Source organism: Trifolium pratense, linkage group LG7 (genome assembly GCF_020283565.1).
Source record: "Trifolium pratense cultivar HEN17-A07 linkage group LG7, ARS_RC_1.1, whole genome shotgun sequence".
In the NCBI taxonomy this organism is placed as follows: Eukaryota; Viridiplantae; Streptophyta; class Magnoliopsida; order Fabales; family Fabaceae; genus Trifolium; species Trifolium pratense.
Genome location: NC_060065.1, coordinates 30,922,086 through 30,946,468, shown reverse-complemented (window position 1 = coordinate 30,946,468; position 24,383 = coordinate 30,922,086). Strand labels below are relative to the sequence as shown.

At 32.5% G+C, this 24,383-nt stretch overlaps 2 protein-coding genes across 2 annotated transcripts; both read left to right on the top strand.

The window, feature by feature from the left end:
* The first annotated feature begins 5,054 nt into the window (after positions 1 to 5,054).
* On the top strand, positions 5,055 to 11,266 carry LOC123895718 (WPP domain-associated protein). Its single transcript, XM_045946205.1, has 6 exons — positions 5,055 to 5,415; positions 5,662 to 8,007; positions 8,777 to 8,903; positions 9,476 to 9,577; positions 10,563 to 10,642; positions 10,926 to 11,266. Exons 2-5 carry the CDS (start codon positions 5,726 to 5,728, stop codon positions 10,623 to 10,625), a joined length of 2,574 nt encoding a protein of 857 aa, XP_045802161.1. The 5' UTR covers positions 5,055 to 5,415; positions 5,662 to 5,725; the 3' UTR covers positions 10,626 to 10,642; positions 10,926 to 11,266.
* A 7,637-nt stretch (positions 11,267 to 18,903) lies between these two features.
* On the top strand, positions 18,904 to 22,366 carry LOC123897517 (probable receptor-like protein kinase At1g30570). Its single transcript, XM_045948193.1, has one exon. The coding sequence runs from the start codon at positions 19,562 to 19,564 to the stop codon at positions 22,094 to 22,096; it is 2,535 nt and encodes an 844-aa protein (XP_045804149.1). The 5' UTR covers positions 18,904 to 19,561; the 3' UTR covers positions 22,097 to 22,366.
* The last annotated feature ends 2,017 nt before the right edge of the window (positions 22,367 to 24,383 follow it).

Here is a 24,383-nt window from a genome sequence, read left to right as displayed (position 1 = left end):
TCTAATATACCAAATTAACGAGAATAAAAGAAACAAGTGATTAGAGATCAGTAAAACTTATCTTTAAGATTGTGATAATTTTATGTGGTCAAAATAGTCACGATACTCCAAAATCAAGAACAATGGATGACTTCTATTTGGATTGATGAAATATGATGGAATAGAGCGGAGCGGGATGGAATAGAATAATATTTCATTGTTGGGATTTTAAAAATAATAATGAAATGAAATGGAATAGGATGGAATGGATTACATCTCATACCACTCCCAGCTATTCCGCTCCACTCCATTCCATTATATTCCATCAATTCAAATAGAGCCTTAAATGATTAAGTTGTGGAATAACCTGAGGCGTGACGTAGTCGATGGTCTTAAGAATTTATATGCCTTATAAGCACAAATTCTCTAGGATTTAATAGGTCCTTTTCATATATGAAGCATATCCGAGATTATGGATTAACTTGAATTCTCATATGGTGCAGGCTCAGGAATAAGTATTTGATTTTAGATACAAGAATAATATTTTGAAGGTGCATTGGTACGTGAGTTATATGTATCTTGTTTGTTAAATGCAGGGAGAAATTTTCTAAAGGCATGTGTTCTGCAAAACCAATTTTTCTTACCCATTAAAGGTATATGCAGGTGTGAATTCACATGGGCACATGCCGTGGCTAAAGCCACACTAGAATTTTTGGGTACAACGATGAATAATTTATTTTCACCACCAATATCCGGCTCACGTACTAGATCATTTAATTTGGTTCGAAGTTCAGTTATTGCATCAAGTGGTTGCAGCTCATCTCGATCGCAACCATGGGGGATAAAACATGTGGTTTTCCCTACCAAGTTCAACATCAATTACTGAACAAACTATAACGATTGACAATTTTTTTTTATAGATAGATGAAATGACAAGCTATAGAAAACTTACACACATAAAGTGGAAGGATCGAGGTTTAAACTCCGAACACGACGTTCGGCATTAGCACTTTGGACATTTCTGTCAATTGAGTTTGTGGACACAATATCCTTTATACATGGAACATATCAAACTGATGGATGAGGGGTTTTTTTTTTCTTCAAATAATGAAGAACAACTATAACGGATAAATATAATAATGAGGAATAAGTAATTAGGTCAAAATAAAAAGTAGGCTTAATATCCAAAGCAAAATAAAATGAACGTTAAGCACTACCCAAAAAAAATCAACGTTAAAAACAATTTACTACTCCTACAATTAAGCCAAAGTTTTTGACCAAGTAGGCTTATTGTAAATGAAATAGAATAAAATTTGCGAATAATTAACATTTAAAATAATAATTTCTCTACAAAATAAAAATACAATATATTTTATGTGAAATTATGAATGATGTTGACTAATATTTTTGGAGTACTAATTAAAGAAGATAAATTTTACACTAAAATAATATTTTTTATCTTTTAAAAATATTGACTTCATATATTTCAAAATTATTATACTATATTTAATTTTACTAGTGTCACTACTTAGCATTTTTTTAAAGAACACATAATTAGATCTTCGAAAAAAAAAACTAAAGTCAGTGAGCTCTCAACAAATTTGCTTTAATTACACTATAGTTAATCAACTATAGTTAATAGATGGTTAGCAAGTTAGTTGGAGATTAGAAAGTTAGTTACTCCAAATAGGTTTTATAAATAAGCTACTCATTATACTTTTTACTCAATTTTTATCAATCTATATTCTTTCGATATGAATTCCTATGGATATTTTCCTCATGAATACTCTTATGCACTCTATCTTACCGCCATTTATAATTTTTATCTCTTTGATTCCATTATTCATATCAGCCTTTCATCATTATTATTACAAGTCAGTGGGTCATTTTCAAAATAAACTAAAGTATATAAAGACAAATTTGTTAAGCTAACTGTATTTTTTATTAACTAATATATAATGTAGTGTTGTAAATATACATGAAATATATGTAGAAATTAGAGTTACAATCTTGATACTTCTATTTATTTACTTTGAAAAGTGAAATTACTTTTAGGGACGATAAAATTCTAATCATTATATTATTTAGGGTCCGTTTGTTACGGATTAAAAAAAATAGTGATTTTGATGTAAAATAATTTAGAGATTTTTAGAAAAGTTGAATTTAATTTGTGTTTATTTATTATAATAAAAATCACTTTTTTAAATAAAATAATCTTTAGTTTTGTTTGGATACAACTTATTAAAATGATTTTTTTAATTACAAATAACTTTCTTCTTTTAACATTTCATTTCTCTCCTCTAAAAAAAATCTATTATTTTATAAGCTACTCTTAGTAGCTTATCATTTTTAGTTATTTTCTGATTATTTTTAGCTTCTGATTATTTTAAAAATCCGTAACAAACAGATGCAAAACAATTAAAAGTAATTATTTTTATAAAAAAAATGATTTTTTTTCTAAAATAAACTATAACAAACGGCCTCTTAATTAAACAAATTGGAAAAAAATAAATATAATATTGTACTTATTTTTCTTTATCGCAAAAATATATAAAATACTACTCTCGCCAGTTCTAATGATTTAATGTATCTTAAAATAGTTGTTCAAAAAAAAAGTATCTTAAAAAAGATAAACTTTCCTTTTATATTAAGGATATGAGAGAGTAAGACTTTTGTTACGAGTAATTAAGGAATAAGATGATAATGGAGAAATAGATGCCGTTGTGCTGAATATATTAATTCGCCAACTATCACTTTCATTTTTAATATATTTTGCATAGAATCTTTTTTTTGATAAAGGGGAAAATAAAAAGACATCAACACAAACTAACGAGGACGCTGCCTCAAGACACCTGTTGCATCCGCAACCAGTACATGCGCTATTTGCGGAGGCGGAGAAGTCCATAACTTAATATTAACATCTGACTGAGCACCATATTTAGCCAACCAATCAGCACATTCATTCCCTTCTCTAAGAGTATGAGAGAAAGATAAAGACCAATTACGCGTCCGGAGGGTACGAATCTGACCAAGAACAATTGCGTGAGGGTGAAAATTATTGTCATCTTCAAGGATGAGATCAATAGCTGACTTAGAATCAGATTCCAAGTTAATCGTACGGTAGCCTAAGCCCCAAGCCAATTGAAGCCCTTTGAGAATAGCATAAAGCTCTGCCAAAAGGTTAGAAGCATGACCACAAGAACCGGAGAAACCATGCATCCATTCGCCAATATCATTGCGGATAAGACCACCAAAACCAGCACGACCCGGATTTCCGAAAGAGCTACCATCCACATTCAACTTCAAACACGGAGCCGTTGGTGGAATCCAAGTTACTTGCCGAGAATATTAGTCAAGTGTCAACAACCATATATTATATTATACAAATACAAACAAAGTTGAATACATATAATACCACTTTCACTTTTATATATATATATATATATATATATATATATATATATATATATATATATATATATATATTATTATAATATAATTATAACACTAACTAGCTGCCAATTTATTTATTTTTTGACAGTAACTAGTTGCCAATTTACAAAATATGTGTTATAGACATTCATAAACATAGTCAATACAGACATTTTTAAAAAAAAAATATCTTACCTGAATCGGATAGTCAGATGGCCAACAAATACGTTAATAGTTGAACAATCCATAAAGGGGGTTTGTACCTATAGGTGTTCTGACGCTCAAGTTAGTTCAGAGATACAAGTTAGAAAGTGGGTAAAGAATAGAATACCCGACTCTCCTGAGGAGGAGAGTTTATATAGTGCCCCTAGCGCTGGGCCAAAGATCTCCATTGTAGATCGATTTTTCACCCTTAATGGATGACTGCCAGGATTTCTACGTGAATATAAGGATAAGTTGTTCGTGCTAATCATTCTAGGTCAAATCGTTCCACTTATCAGTGATAGTGGATAAGTTTGGGTGATAATGTGTCCTCGATCGAGAAGCACGTGGTTCACGCGCCCATTTGCCTTGAGTGGATCAATCTTTGCTCTTTAGGTCGTGTTTGATGCTGGGTGAGCCATAGGTCCCGTGCATAACAAAAATATAGACTTTTTTTATTTATTTTATAATATAGACATTCTTTTTCTTTGACAATTAATATAGACATTTATAAGGGTTATATATTGTTTTAATATTTTTATATACATATATCTTGTTGGATAAAACATAATCTAAGCAACACAAGGGTGTAGGCCTATGGCGGTCTTGGCGTAATAAAAAAAAAATCGTGTCCATTCAATACAATTTTTTTGATTCATCGTCTTAAAATGAAAATTTACAACTTGTTTACTACCTTTAACATTTGTTTTCCCTCCCACAATTCTAGCACTGTGACTAATAGGCGAGTCCAATGAAATCCTTTCAATTGAAATTGTATTATTATTATTATTATTATTATTATTATTATTAATTAATTAATTAATGTTAATGGCAGTTTTTTGAGTTCTCCAATTACGGTTGATTTTGGCGGCCTTCTTCGACATTCAGGATAAACTGGATTAGAGGTTCCTTTGGCTATATCTTTTACTCTTCTAACATTCTTTATGCCAAATTAATTGATTTATTTTGTGGTCTTAGTCTAACAAAATATGTGGAGTTTGCTTATATGATTTGCTATTCAAATTTTTTTCTCTGTGTTAAGACATTTTTGAATCAACTCATAAGTTTCACAAGTATCCAGCCTTGATTTAAAACATAAAAGATTTAATCCACCAAAATTGGTTGATCCATTTTTCTCTTACTTTTCAAAAAAATACAACAACAATGTTACTTTTTTGTCTAAATTAGACGCTCATACAAAATGTTGTTTATTTTTAAGAATTATATCTTGACTTTCATCTTAATCATCTTATTTATTGTCACTTCATCAAATTAAATAATTATAATTATAATTTTGATCAAAATTTCTAAAACGAAATCAAAATTGACAAATAAAAATAAGAGATCAAAATTGCAATTAAAGTAAAAAATAAAATATTTTCCTACGATCACCAAATTTTTCAAGTGTATATATTTAAATAAAAGTCAATGTTTAAAATTTTATCATTTTATTGCGTCAAAGTTTTTATCATTTTATGTATATTTTTAGATTACTAGTACCTTTCTCTCTCACTCCCGCTCTAACCAAAAATCTGTGTTGATTGATGCAACCTACTTTTTTTTTTTCTTTCTTCTTTTTTCTCAATCTCGTTTATTACCATAAACCCTAAAAATTCCACCACCGCACCACAATAATTCTACACCCCCTTTTCCAACTTTTCACACCTCCAAATTCTCCAACTTTTCTTCATTCTTCTCGCAGTCTTTCCACTTTTCAAGCTTCAATCTGCATTGGAGAAGCTTAATTTAAGATTCTCTCCTTCAATTTTCAGCTTCAGTGTTCATTTTCACTTCAAAAAAAAGGTAAAAGGGTTTTTGTTTCATTCAATATTTTTTTTATTGAAAGTGCCATGAAATCATTAAAGTTTTGATTTTTAGCTATTTTAGCTATTTGGGTCAAACCCCTTTTGTTTAATTTGAATCATGTGATATTCATAAGCAACTATTTTAGTGTTTATTTTATTCTTATACAATTTGTTTTTTTTTTTGTGTTCTGTTTGTTAAGGTTGACAATTTATTTCAAAATTTTCATGTTTTTTATTTTGACAGTGTTACTGTGTTTGGAATGTTTTGAATGGCCCAAAAGTGTTGAGTCTTGTTTAAGGAAGTAGAAATGATGAAGGAGAGGTTTGGTTTGATGAATGGTGGTGAAAGGGTTTGTGAGAATGGTTTTAAGGAGGAAGATGAGAGTATTGGTGATCATATACTTGAGGAAATGGAGTCGTTTTTTGTTGATATCGATGAGCGGTTGATTATCTCTAGGATGGTGAGTGACTCTGTCATAAAGGGTATGGTTAATGCTGTTGAGGAACAGGCAGCTGAGAGAATTGCTCAGAAAGAATCTGAAGTGGTTGGATTGAAGAAAATGATGAATAGTTTATGTGTTGGTTCGGATGAAACTAAAATGCTTTGGTCTTCGTTGTGTTGTAATGAACCCCGTGAAGATGTTACACGACGTTTTTTAGATAGTGTTGTGGGGAAAGATAGAGTTAGGAAGCCTTTGGATAGTCTTAAGTTTGAGGTACATGAGCAGTTGAATCAGCTCAAAAAAGAAATAAATAAAATTAGAGGTCCTGGTTCGATTAGAAGATTTAGTTCGGGTTCTGATTTGCTAGGTTTAGGTGGTATTCTGCAGGAGAATGTGCCCGAAAGATGGATCTATGTCGATAAAGCTTTTGAAAGTCTGAAAGATACTATGGACTATTTCTGCAGAAAGATGGAAATTACGGATAAGTTATCAAAGTCAATAGAACTTTCGCAGTGGCAGGAGGAGCAGGAGTTTCGGTTGGAAATTGAGCTGATGGTGATCCGCAATTGTATCAAGAGTTTGCAGCAGAAGTTTGAACAAAAGCTACATGACATCTGCGAATCTGAAACTAGAAATAGTTTTAACCAATATAAAGAGGTCTCCAGTTTGCGTCAGGATTTGGATTCAATTTTTAGAACACTATCTGTTTTTGAAACTGGAACTCTTATTTCTCATGGATCCTTGGAGAATACTGATGATTGGTGTCATAATAAGAGGGCAGAACATTTCCACTTGAAGCTTTCAACGGATCATTTACCGGTTTCGACTTTGGAACAAAACGGAAAGCATGAAGATTCAAAGATTAGCAAGCCTGATAATTTGGATTCTGCCTCACTTAAGGACATGTCTAAAGATGATTTGATTACTTATATAACTAAGATGAGAAGAAACCATGAATCTCAAGTGCAAGAGAAGACTGAAGAAAACTTTTGTCTTAGGCGGGAACTATTGAATTTGAAAGAAAGAGGTTCTTCCTTTTCATTGAAGAAGGATAAGGACTTTGATTTGTTGAAGAAAAAAATCCCCGACGTTGTCTCAAAATTGAATGAAATCCTTGATGGAAATGAGAAATTGCGTCAATTCAGTGAAAACATTGAATCTCTTAGCAGTTTCAAAGATAGATTGGATTTCTTACAATCTGAGAATCACGAACTGAAAGACATTCTAACCAATAAGGAGAAGGAACTTAAGAGTTTATCTTCTCAGCTTTCTGTTGCTATGGAAAAACTGTCACAACAACAGTTGATTGAAGAAAATTTGTTACGAACTGTTCAGAAGCTTGAGGATGATGTTGGAGATGCACGTGCTGAAGTTTCAGTTATTCAAGATGTACATACATGTCTCTTTGAAGATATGGAAAGTAAATGTAGATTCGTTACCGAAGGCTTGCATCTCAAGTATGGTTTCATGCAAGAAATTTATGAAGTAATGTTGAAAGATACTATCGACAGTGTTCAAGCTTCTAAGGGATTGGAAATAGAAGAAGCAAATATCGAGTCAATCATGATGCAAGGGCTACTGGATATTAATCAAATTATATTCAAAGAAGCTTTGGTAGATGCGGATAAAGCATTAAAACTCGAAGCTGCTGAGAACAATGAACTAAAATATGAAATACTTATGCTGAAATCAACAGTGGAAGAAAAGGAGGATTTAATACTAGGGGCAACGGATGCTTTGGAACAAGAAAAGCGAAAGATGGAATCTGCCTCTGAAAAGCTTGACAGTTTAAGAGCTAAGACAGATCATCAACATAAATGGATTGTGGAGAACTGTAAAGAGTTGGATGTTACTAAGGGTAAACTAGATTCAGCAACGAAGGAAATTGAACAATACAAGGAGCAAATGCACAAGTTACATCAAAATCTTGAACGAAAAATGAATGAGCTTGGTGAAATTGATAAAGAAAGAAGAGAACTTTGTGCTGTTACAAAAAAGCAGCAAGATGCATTGAAATGTATTGAGGCAAAAGAAAGGGAAACCAGGAAGCAAATGGAATCAACCATTAATCTCGTCCATAAATTACTGACAATGGTTACTGATGTAGAAGCTAGTGTAAATGAAGATATTTCAAGAAATTGTTTGAGGTATGCAATAATTGTGTCAAGATCGTTCTTTTCTAATTTAATGTTTCGTGAATTTATGATAAATTGCTGTTTATATGATATCTTTCTGTTTTAATGAAGTGTTTCGTGAATTTATGCAATAATGAAGTGTTTAAACTTATTTAAACCAGCAAGTACATAAGTTGTGCAATTACATTACCTTTGGACTTCTCTGAATGCGACGTGCTTCTTATTTTTCTTGACGGATAATTTGGGGAATGAAGTTAGCTTATTTTAGATTATTTTTTTCCTTTCTAATATTGAAGCGAAACATGAATCTATTAGCATTTGCTGCATACTTTATTGATCCTTTTTTTGTGACAAATGCATTCAAATTGTTCTGCCAGCTGAGGTATACTTTACGAATGAGAAATAATTGTAATGTGAGCTTAAAAAATTATCTGCAAGTTTATATTTGAGTTCATCTTGATCATACTAATTAACAGCCTGTAAATTTTGTGGAGAGAAACCAATTTACTTCATTTTCAATTCCTTATATGAAGTAAACAGTTTTAAATGAGATTTTACTCCCTCCGGTCCTTAATATAAGAGAAGATTTGCTTTCTAGATTCATTGAGTTTCTAATGTATTTAGTCTATAATATAGACCAAATACATTAAAAATTCAATGAATCTAAAAATCAAATCTTCTCTTATATTAAGGACTGGAGGTATTATTATTTTAAACTTAGTTTTGAATTCTTGTGATGATTATGGTCAGAACCAATTCATATGTCGAATCATCCTTTCAGGCTTGAAAACATGAGTTCTGAGTTATGTTTACTCAAGAACAAAGCCGGTGCACTAAAAACGACGGGATTGGTGTACAAGCAAAGGTTTGAAACACAAAGTTCTAATCTTGCAAAGGCTGAAGCAGAGGTACATAACCAGAGACACCAAATAACTTTTTATTTGTTTTAATTTGCCATGCTTTGTGGAGAGGCTGCACAACCCTCATGCTCACGTGGCCAGATGCGAATACACATGTATAGTTGTGCGGGGCAATTTCCCCTGTAAAAGTATATTCTTTTCACAAACTATAAGTTATTCCCATAAAAATATAGGTGCTGCGGTGATGCCCCTATAGGATTTATTTTTTTTAATGAATGTTAATGTTATAAGTGACAAAAAGAAGGATAATTGGTACTAGTTTTACTCCTTTACCCTTCTAATTTGTATGGCTAATCTTAACACATATTTTAGGAAATAATTTTTGGGTCGAATTAATCTGAAGCTTGTTTTAAATGGGTTGAATTGCGAGGATACATCATGGTACCACTGTATCAGCATATGAGGTCTATGCTGTAAAATTTGGTTTAATACCCAACTTGAAAAGATATCTAATCTTCACCGCGATAACATTATTTTCATTTTACTTTTTTATGTATTTACGATAATACCTAAGTCTAGTAATTAACTCTATTTTATGTTCGACTTATCTGGAGTTTCAGGTTGATCTTTTAGGGGACGAGGTAGAGACTCTTCTTAGACTCCTTGAAAGGATTTACATTGCACTTGACCATTATTCACCCATATTCCAACATTACCCTGGGGTGAGAATATTTCTCTTTCTGCATATCTTTTTAATGTTTATACATAGTTGAGGTGTGTATAGTGCCAATAGTTGTGTTATTATCATAAAGAGTGTATTTTTATCGTTTTTGCTGTTCACTATGCACTATGTGGCATTTGTGTGATTAATAGTTATTAATAGAAGTAGAAAATGTCTTCACAAACCCAAAAGTGCCTAAAGTGTGCAACTCTTAATACACTATGCCCTGATATTTTATTCTTAAAGTTATTTTTTGGCATTTTTTATTGTAAATCCAGCTTAGGGATAGCCGATATCAGTATCTTCAGTTGAATGGCACAGTAGGTGTAGGTTCTTATACTGGGCCTAATTCATCATTCCAAACCTGGCTTGTAAGGCGAGGAAACTCACCCTGTATAAACACATTTTCAGTCCATATCTCATCAAATATGGAACTCTTAACACTATTTATGTAGAATTGGACTGAAAATGGAAGTTTTTTTTGTTGTTGTTTCAAACATGGATGTCCCTCGTCTCGTGGAAGGAACATGGAATGGAATCAAGAACATGGAATGGAATCTGTAACTTTCTGCAATCTGTTAGTGTGATATTATGATAGTTGTGCTAAGCTCAACACCCCGCCCTTCTCCGCTTAGAATTGTGTCTCATTAGATAGCCTACTGATGAAGTTCTATGTGGAAGTTCTTACCGTTTTGAGCGTCCAATTAGATTTGTTAAGTATAACTTAAGAAATGGTTAAAGCCGTAATGCATTTACTGCTTATGTGTATTAAAAACTAGCAGTAGTAACTACAACATGGGTTTGGACAAAGTGTCATGTGTTCGGTAAATTAAGTGATGACATATAGTGTAAGAAAGCACAGTTTCCTTATAATTTGTGATAGTAATTATTCGTCTTCATGAAGAAGGTTAATCAAATCTTGTGAACTACTTTGTCTCCATTAGTCAATAAGAAGCTGTTTTGATAGTTAGTCATTGATTTTGCAGGTTATCGAGATTCTGGAGCTTGTAAGAAGAGAATTGACTGGAGAGTCTAGAAAACTTGTTTAACCGCATGTTCTTGCCAGGTAAATTGACGGACATCCTTTTTGCGCAATCTGTACCTTTCCATGCTCTGGATTTGTTAAATCCATAAGCATTAATGAGGAAATAATTTATGCTATCGCACACTTGATCAACTTTTTGAATGTTGAGGATCACAAGTAACTTTTTGAATAGTGGCAAATGGCAATGCTCTTGCATACATAATTTCATTTCATCCACGCTGTTCTCTGTTAAACTGCCGTATCTGCCGAGACAATGTATCCGTAAATTAATCCATTTCATGTTTGAATCTTCTAATGGATACAGGTAATGAGTTGTACAGCTATTCACATGAATTACATGCAGCTTGTGATGTGTTGCTGCTGGTATTTTTGTTCCCCTAAAACACATAACGACGAAAACAATAGAAAAGAATCAAGACCTTATGCAGTTGCTAACGCGCCTCCGTTTATTCTACACATGAATCCTTTATACACTTACTAGGAGACACGCCGTGTTCGTTTGGCTCTAGTTTACCAAAAATTTGCTTTCCCTCTTTGTAATGCACAGTTGGGTTTTGTTTTTTTTATACTAGCAATAGCATCTGTTTATGTTATTTTTGTGAAATGAGGTTTTCCATAATGTGATGAGTTTTTAAATGGCTTATATATATAGTTTTATGTTATTGTCTTAAGTGTCTGATATTCTTTTTGTTTTCACTGAGTTGTGTTCAAAATGTTACCATCATAATCATATTATGTTCTGTGGTACTAGTGTATGTACATTAAACTTGTGGTTAAACTTTTGCTATATGTCCATGATGTTTCAAGCTTTTTAAACTTGCCATAAGTTATATGGGAAGTTTACCATCAACATACTCCATCATAAAAGAAAGTATGAAGGAATGAAAGAATGAAAAGACGGAAATCGAAGAATGAACTTGAATTAAATCTTAATTCAAATTTGTTTATTGATTTCTGTGTTTTCATTTCTTCCCACTTTATTTCATTCCAACCAAACGGACCATAAACAATGGTTACAATGATGTAAGTCGATTGAAACAAAAAAAAAAGATAAGCTTTTAGACAAATATATTTATTTTCTCTTTTTGGTCAAATGTTCACATCCATCAAGTCACTATCTCAGGCAAATCATAGACAAATATATTTGTTTTCTCTTATTGGTCAAAAGTTCACATCTATCACGTCACTATCTCATGCAAATCATGTCTAATTAGCATATAACGTTCCAATGAGCTACTATTGAGCTTATATTAATTTGAAATTACAAAATGTCATGTAATTCTCAATTTTATTTTTAGTTTTTAGATGAGATAACAAACGTCGGAATTGGATTTTCTCATGTAACCGTGTCATGCAGTTACAGCTCTCAGCCGTCCAATTTTAGCTGATGGCTGAGTTCACTTTACTGTATAATTTGATTGTACGATCTAGATCGTCTGATTTCAAATCAACATCTGATATTCATTATCGCGTAGAACTGCGTGGGAGTTCAACTACAAGTAACTATAACCATGATCCATACACATCTACAATATTACACATCTTTTAACTTGTGTGAAAGTATTAAGTTTAACAATATCAACATGTTAAATTAGATCTAAATAATATAATTCTCAACTTTTAAATGATAGGCTTTTTGTTTTCATGTAATGGGTGATTGTGGAAGATAGAAACAATGCCACCGGCATACCTAACTTGCTAATTGTCAACCAAACTTTTTCAATTCTCAAATTGTTGGCTTTTGGCCATAGTTTTCTTTCTACTATCAAATCTGAAAAGCAAAAGCACTTTATAATAATTGTAAAAATAATATAAATATTCAATTTAAAAAAATACTAAGAAAGCCCATCTCCACAAATAAAAAATCATTGTCTTGTAATAAGAGCAAAAAATGCATGCATCATAGGAAGAAAACAATCTTAAAAATCAGCATTAGTACATTGAACCAATCCACCTAGATACTAATTTATGTATTTTTTCATAATTTAAGTACATATGATAACATAAAAATAGTACTAATATGTAGGAACACTGATTCTAGTCAAGGTTAAAATATAATAATAAAATAAAATAAATCTTGAACTTTTGAATGATGACACTGCCACTGTCTCAATCTGAAACAAGAATACAAAGGACACTTACTTAAGTACGGAATAGCATAAGATAAGGTACGTAATAGGTAAAACATGGTTTTTGTTTTTATTCATTTATGGTGATTGAAAAATGAAAATGTGGGGTTGGTTTGTGAATGGCAATAAAATAATTAAGCTGCTTAGACTTAGACAATGGCATGTGAATGAAAGAGTTGGTCCACAAGTGAGAAGAGAGTGTGTGTAGATTATAAATGAAATGTTTCTTTGTTTGATTTTCTATTGAAAATAAATACATTTTCTTGAATAGAAATTATTTATTTATCTGCTAAGCTCTAGTGTTTTTGGTAAATAAAACCATCAAAGTCAAAGATAATCATCAACTTCAACTAGGATTATTTTTATTTTATTTATTTTATGTAACTTCTCATTCACAACTAGGATTTATGTGTTCGTCACATCCAAAATTCCGAAGAAAAATCTTGGAATATGCCGTTGATATTTTGTTTATTTGATGAGGACAGTTTCGTTAAAATTATTAACACATTATTTTTTATGATTACAGAGGATCGATGTATTTGGTTTTTGGAACGTAATGAGGATTATTCTGTCAAAAGTGCTTATAAATTTTGCAATACCGATTTAGTATGCTGACACTTCCATCTTCGAGTTAATGGACATGACACTTGCTTTAGTGAATTTATGCACCCCCAAAAATAAAGAACTTACTATGGCGAATATGTCGTCACTGTTGTCCTACACGTGTCCGACTCCGAGACAACGGGATCGAATGTCTCACATGCTATGTCTTATGTGAGGATCATGATGAGGATTCTTTTCATTTGTTTTTTAAGTGCAGGAACAGTCTCAACATCTGGAACCAAACCAGCTTTGCACAAGCAGTACTCTAGGCCTCAGAAGAGCAGTCTAACGCTGATGCTGTCATATTCCCCTTGCTTCAACAAGTAGATAAATACAAAGCTGGGATCTTTACTGAGATTATATGGAGCATTTAGAATCAACGAAATGACAAAGTTTGACGTAACAAAGATACACCACAACATACTGTTATTTTGCGAGCAATAAATTTTCTTAATGATTGGAAGAACATCAAAAGTGTTCAAACTTCTACTTCAGTGGATATGCAGGCTGAAAACAACTGTAATTAAGTGGAAAAAACCATCTGATGGGAGAATCAAATGTAATATTGATGTTGTCTTCCCATCCGATAACAACCACATTGGTATTGGAATTTGTATACGCGACGAGACAAGTGCTTTTATTCGTGCAAAAATTGAATGGATTGAACCAAGATGTGAAGTTCATGTTGGAGAAGCTCTTGGTTTTCTGTCTGCTTTATGGTGGGTGCATGAACTCAATTTGGGTCATGTTGATTTTGAACTAGACTGCAAATTGGTGGTTGATAGTTTTCGTTATCATATGAAAGACTTTACGGAGTTTGGTTCTATTATTCAACATTGTAAAGCTATTTTTTCCTCTTTCTATGAAAACTCTAGTGTTGAGTTTGTAAAGAGACAAGCAAATAAGATTACCCACACTCTTGCTACGGCCGTCCCATTTTCAGCTAGTATCCAAATTCTAGTTGATATCCCCGATTGTATTGAACACATTTTAATCAATAATCGTATAAAAAAAATAGTGTAAGTGGAAAGTTCAATATCGTAAAGATATTAAATTTACCACATTATTGCTACCTTATGAACAATGAAATATATATTTTTTTTTACAGAGAAAAATATTTAATAGTTATAAGTGCTTCATCGTTCTATTCTATTTGATCATACTCATATACAAATATTATTTAATTATTTTTTAATTAAATATGTATATATGATTAAATTGAGACTAGAATTATTCGGAAGAACTTGAGTTCGATATTTAATAAAAATATTTTTTAAATATATTTTACTTATTTTACTGTCAAACTCTGAATTACCGAATTACATTTTTCTAAAAAACAATGGCTAATAACAAAAAAATAAAATAAAGAGTAGATCTTTATGACCACTCAAATCTTCCTTCAAAACAATTACAAGATAGAGAAAGAGATAAGAGAATTTGCATGAGAAAAGTGAATATGCTGCCTAGAGATATGTAGAAATCACTTAAGAGATATATTTCCTTTCGTCCTATATATAAGAAAATGTTTGTTTTTTTAGATTCAGTGTAAAATCAATGTACCTGGATAATATTATAATTTAGATACATTAATTCTACGATGTATCTAAAAAGTCAACATTTTCTTATATATAGAATTAGAGGGAGTAAAAAATATTGAATGTGCAACTATGATCTTAATTTTTCCAGACACCCCACACACACACACACACAATTATAAAAAACAATAAAAATTAATATATTTAATTTAAAATTTAGACTAGATATATTTTTAATTATAATTAAGAAAGGAATTCTCTTTAAACATATTTTTTATATTTCAAATCATATCCTCATTAATGCTACATGAGTTCAAGATAACACTTGTATGGTTAAAACACCAAATTCAACTTATTTTTGCAAACACAAACAAAATATATGTATTTTTGTGTGTGAATGATGTTAGTATGAGCCACTAATCATCATTAGAAAAATTTGAAGGATATATAAAATAAATTTACCCATTTGGATAAACAACTTATATGTTGATAGTATTAGAGCTTATAACATGAAAGTGAAATTCAAAGTTTATTAAAATTAAGTAGTTTATGAAGTTGCGATAAATATTTTTTGCTAATTTATCTAAACACTAATACAATAACTTATATCAATAAATAAATACATATAAACTTAAATAAAACAATCCAAACTGAACTTAAACTAATTCTTTATTGGTGTTTCAATAATTTTTATTTGGGGTTGTATTTGTTTCAAGTGCCATTCCATATTATTAGTTTGGTATGGTCCGTGTAAATTTTGACAAATTAAAAAAGTACAGTACATAGAGTTTATTGTTTTTTTTGACTAAACATAGAGTTTATTGTTGGCATTTACTATTTTTCTCTTCATTTCTTTAAGCAATTATTTTTCTCTTCTTTTTCTTGACTATTTTTCTCCTATAATATGATTAAATGTGAATTTTATTTCATCCTTTGTGAAAGGGACAAAGCCATGTGACCAACCTTACTAATAATGGAACAACCCCATCCATCTCTGTCTGCTGCCTCCATATTATTATTATTATTATTATTATTATTATTATTATTATTTTTTTATTTTTTATTTGGTACATTTATTATTATTATTATTATTATTATTATTATTATTATTATTGCTATTGTGACATACATTTAATTTTTAAAATACATTAAATTTTTTTAAAACAACTACTAATAATCATCAAAACTTATATTATATGGGAGAAATGACAACTGGCATAAGGAAATACTAAGTTTTCGTTTTAATGTATGCCTATCACTTGTGCTCAAGGGCTATGTATGGGTAATATTATCATGGTCTTGCAAATAAAAATAAAATAAGAGTCGTTTTACAAAAAAATAAATTAATTAACGTATTAAATATACAACTTTCAAAAATAAATTTACATCTAAGTTTTTTTGTTGTCAGGATTTACATTTAATTTTTTATTATGTGTTTTTGAGAAAATGGTAACAAAAGAGGAGCAAGTGACACAACAAGACACCTATCTTCAAAATGTTGAATCAATTATTTTTTCACTAAGTACCAAATTTGAGTTTGAAATTTTAACCTTTTTTTCTTAATTGGTTAGCAACAATTAATCTATGTCAAAAATTTGTACAACATATATATAAAGTGATTTATCCTCTTATTATAACATTTATTTTTCTATATATGTAAGTAAGATTGAGAAATTGAATTAGTGACCACTTATTTAAAGAGTCAAAGTATTTTATCACTTTTTTAATGATTAAAAATAAACAATATTATTGTCTCATAAGCCCTAACTTAACTGATAAAAATGTTGAAATTGTTAGGCTGGACGTCGTGACCCGGGTTCGAACTCGGGATCTCACAATTATATGTGAGTTTAATTTCAGTTGATCATCACTTTATCTAAAGACTTAAAAAAAACAATATCACCAAGCTACATGTGATATAAATGATAGATATTTGAGTTCCTCAATCATTTGGTCGAAGGTTCGATCATCTCAATTACTTCAAAGTGACTAATCTCTATATATTTGTGAGTCGATATGTAATATTGATAACGCCAAAGTCATTGATTGTCTATGAATTGGATCGAAACCGATCTTTCAACATGAATCAAATAAGAAAACACTACCGAAATACATGAAATCAAAACAAACAATGTTGCGCTACCAATTGAATCAATCCATTGTTGATTTTGAGTTTGAAATTCTGCTGAAAACATAATAGACTAGTCTTTACTTACATTTCGACTGAATTCTAACCAATAAAATATGAACCACCTCTAGAAGTGATCCATTGTGGACTAGTATTTCAAAATTATTTAAAATTTTAAAGACGACGTATGTTGTTGTTTAGAAGTATAAGTTGATGGTCATCATTTTTGCAATTGAACTGATAATCTTATAATTGAGCCAAATTTAACCATACAAAATCGACTTGTAATATGAGGATCGCCTCTCACCTATAAACATATATTCAAGTCATTTCGCAACCGATGTGAGACTTCTTAACACCTCCCTCGCGCCTAATGCTAGGGCTTGGAGCGTGGATATAAATAGTGATGGCCGATTAGAAACCTGATTGCAGACAATCCAACGGATCATGGAGGAGGCTCTAATATCATCTTAGAATTGAGAGTTGGGTGTAACTTAACTCTACAAAACAGGTTTGTAAGACGAGGATTGTCTCTCACTTATAAACAAATATTAAGGCCATCTTGCAACCGATGTGAGACTTCTTAACACATTTTCTGGCGCCCAACGCTATTGGACTTGAGGCACGGATATATAAATGGTGGATGGTCCGGTAAGAAACCTAATTGCAGACGGCCCAACGGATCGTGAAGGAAGCTCTGATATCATCTTATAATTGAGAGTTGGTTCTAACTTAACCCTACAAAATCGGCTTGTAAAATGATGATTGTCTTTCACTTATAGACATATATTTAGGGCATCTCGCAATCGATGCGAGACTTCTTAACAAATAACTTAATTGATAATGGTTTGATTAAAACAACAAAAGAAAAACAAATATGTATCTCATGTTGAAATAACGCCAATCATATCATATCATATCATATCATTATTACTCTTAAAAAGTACCATCAATCTTCGTTACTTTTTTTTATAATTTCAAATGCAGATTCACAATAAATCACTTATAAATAAGGTTCACCAGTAACACACCAATAAAAAAATCTATTTACAATATGAATCTAGCTATTGAATATCCCTTAACAATTTTTTTTTTACAAAGTTAAATATTTCAATTTATAATGCATTTATGTACTTATTTTCATAAAAACTTTATATTTCTTTTTTTGGTTTGAAATAAATATTATCATTTTTTTTACATTCGAAGGGATTACAGTATAAAATAATTACACATGAACAAAAGTTAGACATGTAACATGCTGCGCCGTTGAATCTTTATGTATAACAAAACTCAATCTTTGATAAATTACATTCGTAGGCCTAGGCGACACATCATTAATATGCATGACCTTTTGAACTCTTTTCAAAAAGTTTACAGCCTATGGTGCTAGAAAGCAAAAAATGTCGAATGCAAACGATATAAAAATGTGTCGATTGTCAGAGCATGCTTTCTCATGTTTGGTCATTTTGCTTGAAACCACTTTGAAGGATGTCTGCCCCAGAGTAAAATCTACACAAGCATGTTTCCCACCTACCCATCCATACACCAAAACATCAGTTGGGCAAATGTCGATCTCACAGTGGCGCCTCTTTTTTCGCAGAAATTTCTGCATGCCTAAAAATATGAAAAAAACACATATTTGACCAAGTCATGCATGTATTTAAAGCTCGAAGGTTCCCTACAATGAATTGCATGCTTCCTAATAGTATCGAGACACATTTTACGACAAACAAAACAAACATCATCTTAAAAAATAACGGAATCATGAAACGATACCCAAGAATAATACGATATTCATCCTCACTATACTAACCGAATCTATTTACAAATAACTTTGCAACTTTAGTCAAAAAAGAAAAAAAGAAAGAAAAAGAAGAAGATAATTCTGCAACTGTTACCAATTAAGACCCAACAGTTACATTAAAAAGAAGAAGGGAAAAAAAACCCAATAAAGCACTAATGAAATAGTGTCAGATTCTTGGCTTGTTGTAAAAGACATAAAACCAAACAAAGATGAAATAAAACTTTTTCCAATCTGTTTCCAACCACACCCCATGTTGTCCATTTCCTCATTTCTTTATTCACAAAGACCCCATATTTGGTGACATCTCTGATTTTCTAGCTATTTTCTATTCATTCTCCTATCACAAATTATCAAAAGTTCTTGTCTTTTTTTCTCAATCACACTGCATTGCCACTCATTCATCAACTTCAGATCTGTCAATTTTTTTTCTCTCTGTGTGTGTTTCTGTTGAAGATTCATTGACTTCAGCTAAAATTTGAGGTGGGTTTTCTTTTTTGTTGCAGAAAATGAATATTCACATGATCAAGATGATTTTTTTACTATAAAGGTTTCATCTTTCATAAACCCTTTTGTTTTGGGTTGTTGAATTTGATTTCATTGTATAAAAATATTGAAAAACTAGGTTGTTTGTGTGATTGGATTGTTTTTACTTTCTGGGGTTTCTTACTTTTACCCTTTTGCAAAATTTGATTCTTTTGTTGAAAATTTGATTCAAAAAGTGATTTTGAGGGAAAGAGAATCATGATGGGGAGGGTGATTGAGGAAAGATTATTGATTGTGTTGATTTTGGTGATAGTGAGTTTTAATGTAGAAGCTCAACAAAAGTCAATTCTTATAAATTGTGGTTCAAATTCTTCTATGAATGTTGATGGTAGGAAATGGATTGGTGATATGGTACCTAATAACAATGTTACTTTGAATTCTTCTGGTGTTGTTGCTTCCATTGATGCATTAAGTGGAAATTCAATCTATGAGCCACTTTATAGAACAGCTAGAATTTTCACAGATTCTTTGAATTACACAATCAAAGGTGTTCATGGAAACTATATTTTTAGGTTCCATTTATGTCCTTTTGAGATTGTGGACCATAATGTGAATGAGTCCTCTTTTGGTGTTGTTGTTAATGGTATGAAACTTTTGTCGGAGTTTAGCGTTCCCGGTAAGATATCTGAAAAGAATGTGAATTTGCTTAATGCTGGAAAGAATTCGAGTTCATTCTTTTTGATTAAAGAGTATATTCTTGATGTTAATGATGATAAGCTTGTGATTGAGTTTATTCCGAGTAGAAACTCGTTTGGCTTCATCAATGCTATTGAGATTGTTCCGGTTGTTGGCAAGCTTTTTGATGGCTCGGTTAGTAAAGTTGGTGGTGAAAACTTGAATTTGACTGGTCGTGCGATGGAGACTATGTATAGGTTAAATGTTGGTGGTCCTGAGATTCAGTCCAATCAGGATCCGGATCTTCGGAGACGTTGGGAAGTTGATTCTAGCTACATGATCACGGAAAACGCCGGTGAAATGATTAAGAGCAGCTCAAATATTACATATGCTTCTGTGAATGATACTTCAGTGGCTCCTCTACTTGTGTATGAAACTGCAAGGGCAATGTCCAACACTGAAGTCTTGGACAAAAGATTTAACATGTCATGGAAATTTGAAGTAGATCCTGATTTCGATTATGTGGTTCGGTTGCATTTCTGTGAGTTGACGTATGATAAGTCGAATGAGAGAGTATTCAGGATCTACATAAACAACAGGACAGCTGCGGATAATCTCGATGTTTTTGTTCGAGCAGGAGGGAAGAATAAAGCATATCACCAGGATCATTATGATCCTGTGTCGTTGAAGATTGACACACTTTGGGTCCAACTAGGTCCTGATACTTCTGCTGTTGCTGCGGGAACCGATGCTCTCTTGAATGGTCTAGAGATTTTTAAGCTTAGTCGAAACGGGAATCTCGCCTACGTGGAAAAATTCGACTTGGCTGGGAATTCCGGAAGCAAATCAAACTCAAAACTTCTTTGGGTTGGAGTAGGAGCAGGTGTAGCTTCTGTAGCTATAATTGCATGTATCGGTGTCTTTGTTTTCTGTTTCTGCAAAAGAAGGAGAATAGAGTCAAATGATGCCAAAAACAATTCTCCAGGTTGGCGACCGATATTCCTTTATGGCGGGGCTGCTGTAAACAGCTCTGTAGGTGGCAAGGGATCAACAGGAAATCAAAAGTTATATGGATCTGTGGCTTCAACCGGAGCTGGTAAGCGGTTTACGTTGGCTGAAATCAACGCTGCAACGAATAATTTTGATGAGAGCTTGGTCATCGGAGTTGGAGGCTTTGGTAAGGTGTATAAGGGAGAGGTTGATGATGGTGTGCCTGCTGCAATTAAGCGCGCCAATCCGCATTCTGAACAAGGTCTTGCTGAATTTGAGACCGAAATCGAGATGCTCTCAAAACTAAGACATAGACATTTGGTGTCTTTGATTGGTTTCTGTGAAGAAAAAAGTGAAATGATTTTGGTTTATGAATACATGGCAAATGGAACTCTAAGAAGTCATCTATTTGGTAGTGAGCTCCCTCCACTAACTTGGAAGCAACGTCTCGAAGCCTGCATCGGTGCTGCAAGGGGACTTCACTACCTTCACACAGGGGCCGACCGTGGAATAATTCACCGAGATGTCAAAACAACCAATATACTGTTAGATGAGAATTTTGTAGCGAAAATGGCTGATTTCGGTTTGTCTAAAGACGGTCCTGCTTTTGAACATACTCATGTTAGCACTGCTGTGAAAGGAAGTTTCGGCTATCTCGATCCAGAGTATTTCAGAAGACAACAGTTAACCGAGAAATCAGACGTTTACTCTTTTGGAGTTGTTCTATTCGAAGCTATTTGTGCTAGAGCTGTGATAAACCCTACCTTGCCTAAAGACCAGATCAACCTTGCAGAATGGGCAATGAGATGGCAAAGAGAAAGATCACTCGAAAAAATCATCGATCCAAATCTTATAGGAAATTATTGCCCCGAATCATTGTCTAAGTTTGGGGAGATAGCAGAAAAATGTCTTGCCGATGATGGTAAAAGCCGTCCCACCATGGGAGAGGTGCTGTGGCACTTGGAGTATGTCTTGCAGCTGCACGAAGCTTGGCTCAACAAGGACAATAGCGCAGATAATTCCTTCTCTAGCAGTCAAGCTTTGAGCGGTCCACAAGATGGAAGTGTTGAAGTTGCGAAGGAGCATCCAAATCAAGATGAAGAGGTTGATTTGAATGCTGCAATTTGAAGAACAATGACCTTATATTATATAGCTAATATCCTCTACATATTCTTTCTATTTGTTTTATTGAATTCAAGTTTCATATTATTATTACTGTTTTTTAGTATCTGATTCTTGGATACATATGGTGGTATTGGATTTTCAAACATTTTGTCTTGTCACAAAAAAAGTGTCAATATTTGTGATATGCATTGCTTTTAGCATTGAGTTGTAACTAATTGTATTATTACTGAGATATTTCTTCTCAAAAGTTCATATTAATAGCTTCATTAGTTACTTCTGTAAAGTATGTATTTTCCGTTTGCCTTTGCCTTTTAATGTTCATGACTGATGATTCTAGTGGCTCAAACCATTGTTATCCACAGTAGTCAATCACAATCTTCTTTTTTTTGACAACACAAATCATTTCATTAATCAAAGTAGTTTCAATACAAGTAGGTAGTATCTCAAAATAGTAACGACGAGACCAAGAAATGACCGCTCTAACAAGCTTGTGAGTCACCATGTTTGTTTGTCGTTTGATAAACTTCACCTTAAAGTTTGAATTTGAAGACATTACATTGCGGATATTACAAATTAACATACTAAACTCAGAGACACCTGAGTGAACATTGTAAATTGCATCAACTACACTCTTTCTATTGTATTGTCCCATGGAAAGGATGGTTTGCAGAGGATTTGTCGGTAGGAGCTGAGAGGATTAAGCGTTTCGAAGCATATGATGCCCTCAAAACAATCTTCCAAGCCAAGCCTGCTTAGAACTTCAACTGTGTGTGCGTGATCTGCGTTGGTGAATATCTGCATCGAATATTGAGTATTTGAATAATACTATTATCAAATGCTCTTCAACAAACAAACTAGTAAGGAAGGTCGAATTTTTTCTGACATACTAATTTACGCTGAGGCATGGAAAGCAGAAGGTTCCTTAACACTAAATCTTGCTTCAGTTTCTCATATGGTAATCTTCCATGCACATAAGCATGAAACTCATCATTGTCAAACTCATAACCAAGGGCCCGATTAAGACTAAAAATTAGAAAAACAAGTTTATATCATATCATTGATCTTGAATTAGTATTTCAGAAGAAACTAAGGTTAATGCCAACTTTGCATATATACCTTCAATCCTGCCATAGTTGTCCCATGTTCCACACCAACCGGCGCTTGTTCTTCTTATTGTATTGTGGAATCCCGCGTCAACATTGCATTTAACCCAACCAAACGACGGTTTCTGCCACTGTTATGCATGTATGAGCTGCTGCTCCTGCATATGGGAGGTGTTGCTGCGCTGCCGTTCCTGTGATAAGGGACTGGTTTTGGTGCGAAAATCCTGTATATCATGCCACTCAAGCCACATTACCGAGGCTTAACTCCGAAGTAGTGACCCGGTTCTTTTTTCCCATTCCAAACATAATTATTTCTATTATTCTACAACACCCATATCATCATAGCAACCTGCCCAACCACTTTAATATCCTCAACTCGGCATATATCCATGAAAATTACATGGTAGAGGATCCCTTCTCACCTGTGTACCGATATAAAAAGTCACTAAAATGAGCCAATATGCAATCGAGTTCATTATCAAAATGGCTATATATGAATGTCACCATTACTACATTTTTACCATGGAACTAAAAAATCACATTAAGACGGATTGTGGAGGAAAATTCCATGTTGTAGGCTAATAAAATGAATTCCCCTAAGGAGATAATTCATTCGTTTTTAGCGCATAAGCAACCAATCTTGCAATGTGTCGAGTTGCAAAGTTACTTGCATGCCTTTAGTGTATGGTGGTTGCTATTTTTCTATAGCATTGCTCATATAGACAAATACATTACCATAAGATATTTTCCACTAAAAATTACATTATTGGAAGATATCTTTTTGGCAGATGGGAGATTTTTGAATGATATAGGGGAAGAAGAACAATCACCCTATCGTATTTCTATACAGATTTATAATTGTTTTAAATTGGGTAATTAGGTGGTCCGATAGCAGAAACATCATGATAACATACGGTCTAATTGATCAGAGAGAGGCTCTGATACCATCTTAAATTGATAGTCGGGTCTAACTCAGCCTTACAAAACCGACTTATAAGGTGAAATCTTAAATTGATAGTTGGGTCTAACTCAACCTTCCTACCATGAAATTTTCATGATTTTAAACGTAGAATCAGCTACTTAATTGTAACGGATGAGAGTATTTTGATAATTTTGTAAGGTACGCAAGAAAAAGGATAAAATGACAAAAGAAAATCTCAAAAAAATTTAGTTTGGCCCGCTTGGCC

What these genes read in the sequence shown, in the direction of transcription:
- LOC123895718 (XM_045946205.1), top strand. Translation starts at nt 5,726, where the DNA reads ATGATGAAGGAGAGGTTTGGTTTGATGAATGGTGGTGAAAGGGTTTGT. An exon ending in TTGCAAAGGCTGAAGCAGAG is followed by an intron (nt 8,904 to 9,475) that starts GTACATAACCAG and finishes CTGGAGTTTCAG; the next exon opens with GTTGATCTTTTAGGGGACGA. An exon ending in TATTCCAACATTACCCTGGG is followed by an intron (nt 9,578 to 10,562) that starts GTGAGAATATTT and finishes TTGATTTTGCAG; the next exon opens with GTTATCGAGATTCTGGAGCT.
- LOC123897517 (XM_045948193.1), top strand. Translation starts at nt 19,562, where the DNA reads ATGATGGGGAGGGTGATTGAGGAAAGATTATTGATTGTGTTGATTTTG.